The sequence below is a fragment of the Vicugna pacos genome, chromosome 3 (genome assembly GCF_048564905.1).
Source record: "Vicugna pacos chromosome 3, VicPac4, whole genome shotgun sequence".
NCBI lineage: Eukaryota > Metazoa > Chordata > Mammalia > Artiodactyla > Camelidae > Vicugna > Vicugna pacos.
Genome location: NC_132989.1, coordinates 2,654,590 through 2,657,376, shown reverse-complemented (window position 1 = coordinate 2,657,376; position 2,787 = coordinate 2,654,590). Strand labels below are relative to the sequence as shown.

The window sequence follows — 2,787 nt, the reverse complement described above, 5'->3', positions numbered from 1 at the left end:
GTTGATATATATTATGAAATTCCTGCTCCAATAATACAGAGCAGAGTTTCCAGGTGTTTTTGAAATCTGTGTTCTATCAATGCCAGTCTGCTCAGAAAAGCAATGCATGTGGAAACTTCAGCAAGTACAGCAATTGTTTTATCCAGGAGTGGGAACTCCAGCTTTCAGGAAGATGACAAGAGGGTCATGCGGCTGAAAAGGGCTTTAGCTCTCACCAGCAATGCAAGTCCAGTGAAGGTGTTTGTCTATATTCTGCTTGAAAATGTGTACTGCTGAGCTCCATGGAGTTTGTTCAGCCTCCTGGTTAATAAATATTCATTGGCTACCTACACTTCTGAAGTTATTATGGTGACTTCATTGATATTAGATATGTAAAATATAATTCTAGCACTTAAAATCTTAAAATTCATTTGAGGAGAAATATATATACATGGAAAGCTATTTAACATATAGAGTAGTGACTCATCTAAGCCTCATGACTGCCCCCTTGAGGTCACTTGATTAGCTTCCTGATGTTAAAGACGAGGAAAGGGAGGCACAGATAAGAAATGATGCAGCTAAGCCTTGAATTCTGGTAGCCTAGCCTTAGATTCCAAGCTGTGCTGTCTCTCAGCTCTGATGACGAGTAATTGCACATGTGATGACTGTAGATGACTAGATAGGGAAACTGTCTCAGTCCTCAGCTTTCAGGAGGTTGTATTTGAATAAGCCTTAAATCTTCTTTAAAGAGGCTCCAACAATGCAGGGGAGAGGGATAACCTGAGCAGAAATAAAAGCAAGAGTGCAGATACGTGAATATGCAAGTCATATAGAGAAACTATGAGGGTATACATTCGACTAAGGGTTTGAGTTATGTGTTTTAAAATCATAGAACTTAAGTTTTAAAAGGTATCCTGAGTCCAAGTCATGGAAGATCTAAAATTCTAGACTAAAAATATGAGCTTTATTTGGTCAACAGTAGGCAATATTGATGGTCTCCAAGCAGGGTAATTAAGTCAGTCTGCCAATGTCTATTACTGTAGTAATGACGTCAAGGCACTGAGCCAAAACGAAACCCAGAGTATATTTCATTAAAATTGTGTTAAATAATTGATTTGTTAAATTTTTAAAACTAAATTGAGTGAATTAATTTGATATTTCTTTCTTCTTTTGCCCAAATATACAGGAATTCACAATTAGGGTCCATGACTGTCAGAAATGATATGTACATTTTGAGGTTCATCTTTGTAGAAAGTAGATCCATCCTTAGTACAAGATTCTTTAACTAAAAACGAGAGATAAGAATGAAAAGAAAAAATGCAAAAAAAGAAAAAAAGAAGAAAGAAAGAGAAAGATGAACTCAACAGAGGCTAAGAGGCACTAGAGTTGATCATTCTTTTCAATATTCTATATTTAACAAACATTTAGGTAATTGCTCAACAATAGGTAACAAAGTACCTCTGATGAGTGGATGGCAAATATGAGTCCAAACTTCGAGGAAAAGTTATAAAACTTAAGACCCACGTGCAGATATGAGACCTGTGCTGACTGTCAGTGGCTCTAACCCACCTGATTTGTCTCCCAGCTCTGTCACGTTTCTTTCAGAGGCATGCTGGGTAGGAATGGGTCATCAGCAACTGATTTCATCCTTGTGGGGCTCTTTCCTGGCTTTCAACACGCCATTCTCCTCAACTCCACGATCATCTTCATCTACATCCTTGCTTTTGTGGGAAACATACTTCTGATTGTCTTGATTTGGGGAGACCCTCGGCTCCATACGCCCATGTACATTCTCCTCAGTCAACTCTCCCTCATTGACTTGACATTAACGTCTACCATTATCCCCAAGATGGCCTTTAACTTTTTCACTGGGAGAAAGACCATATCATGGGTTGGCTGTGGAACCCAAAGTTTCTTCTATTTGATGTTGGGAATGTCAGAATGTCTCATCTTAACTCTCATGGCTTATGACCGCTACGTGGCTGTCTGCAACCCACTGCGTTATCCCACCATCATGAGCCCCAGGGTCTGTCTGCACATGGTTGCTGCATGTTGGATTGGAGGCTCTGTAGGTTCGTTTATCCATACGGTCTACCCTATGCATTTTCCCATCTGTGGGTCAAGGGAGATCCACCACTTCTTCTGTGAGGTCCCGGTCCTCATTAAGCTTTCCTGCGAAGACACTTCCACGTATCAGTTAGTGGTGGTGGTTACAAGCATTGTCCTGCTTGTCGTGCCTTTCAGCCTCGTCACAGCCTCCTACACGCTCATCTTCCTCGCTGTCCTCCGTATGAACTCTGGGAAGGGCAGGAAAAAAGCCCTGGCCACCTGCTCTTCCCACCTGACTGCGGTGAGTCTCTTCTTTGGCCCCAACATATTCATCTACATGACTTTCACTTCCTCCCATAGCCCAGAGCAGGACCAGGCTCTCTCGGTTTTCAGCAACATCCTCACCCCCTTGCTGAACCCCCTCATCTACAGCCTGAGGAACAAGGAGGTGGTGGCCGCTCTTATGAAGCTGATGGGGAGATGTGGGGTGTCTTAGTAGACAAGCGGGACTTCCCAGCTGTGAAAAGAACATGCTTGTGACCACGGGCAAAGCTACCGGTCAAAATTTAAATACCAGAATGGTGTTGTGTATTTTCAGAAAGCCAAGAAGATTGTAGGTCTATGTAAATATGTGATTTTCTAAGCATCTGATGGAGATTCCTTTACTTTTCATTGGGGCATTATTAAGTCAGCAAAATTAATAAAATTATTTTACATTTTTAATTAAATTTAGTCTGAAATCTCTGAGGTTATTAGAAA

The 2,787-nt window shown here is 41.2% G+C and overlaps 1 protein-coding gene across 1 annotated transcript; it reads left to right on the top strand.

Annotated features, from left to right (window-relative positions):
- Positions 1–1,514: 1,514 nt before the first annotated feature.
- LOC140689282 (olfactory receptor 2V1-like) lies at positions 1,515–2,524 on the top strand. Its single transcript, XM_072949633.1, has one exon. It carries the CDS (start codon positions 1,589–1,591, stop codon positions 2,522–2,524), a length of 936 nt encoding a protein of 311 aa, XP_072805734.1. The 5' UTR covers positions 1,515–1,588.
- Positions 2,525–2,787: the final 263 nt, after the last annotated feature.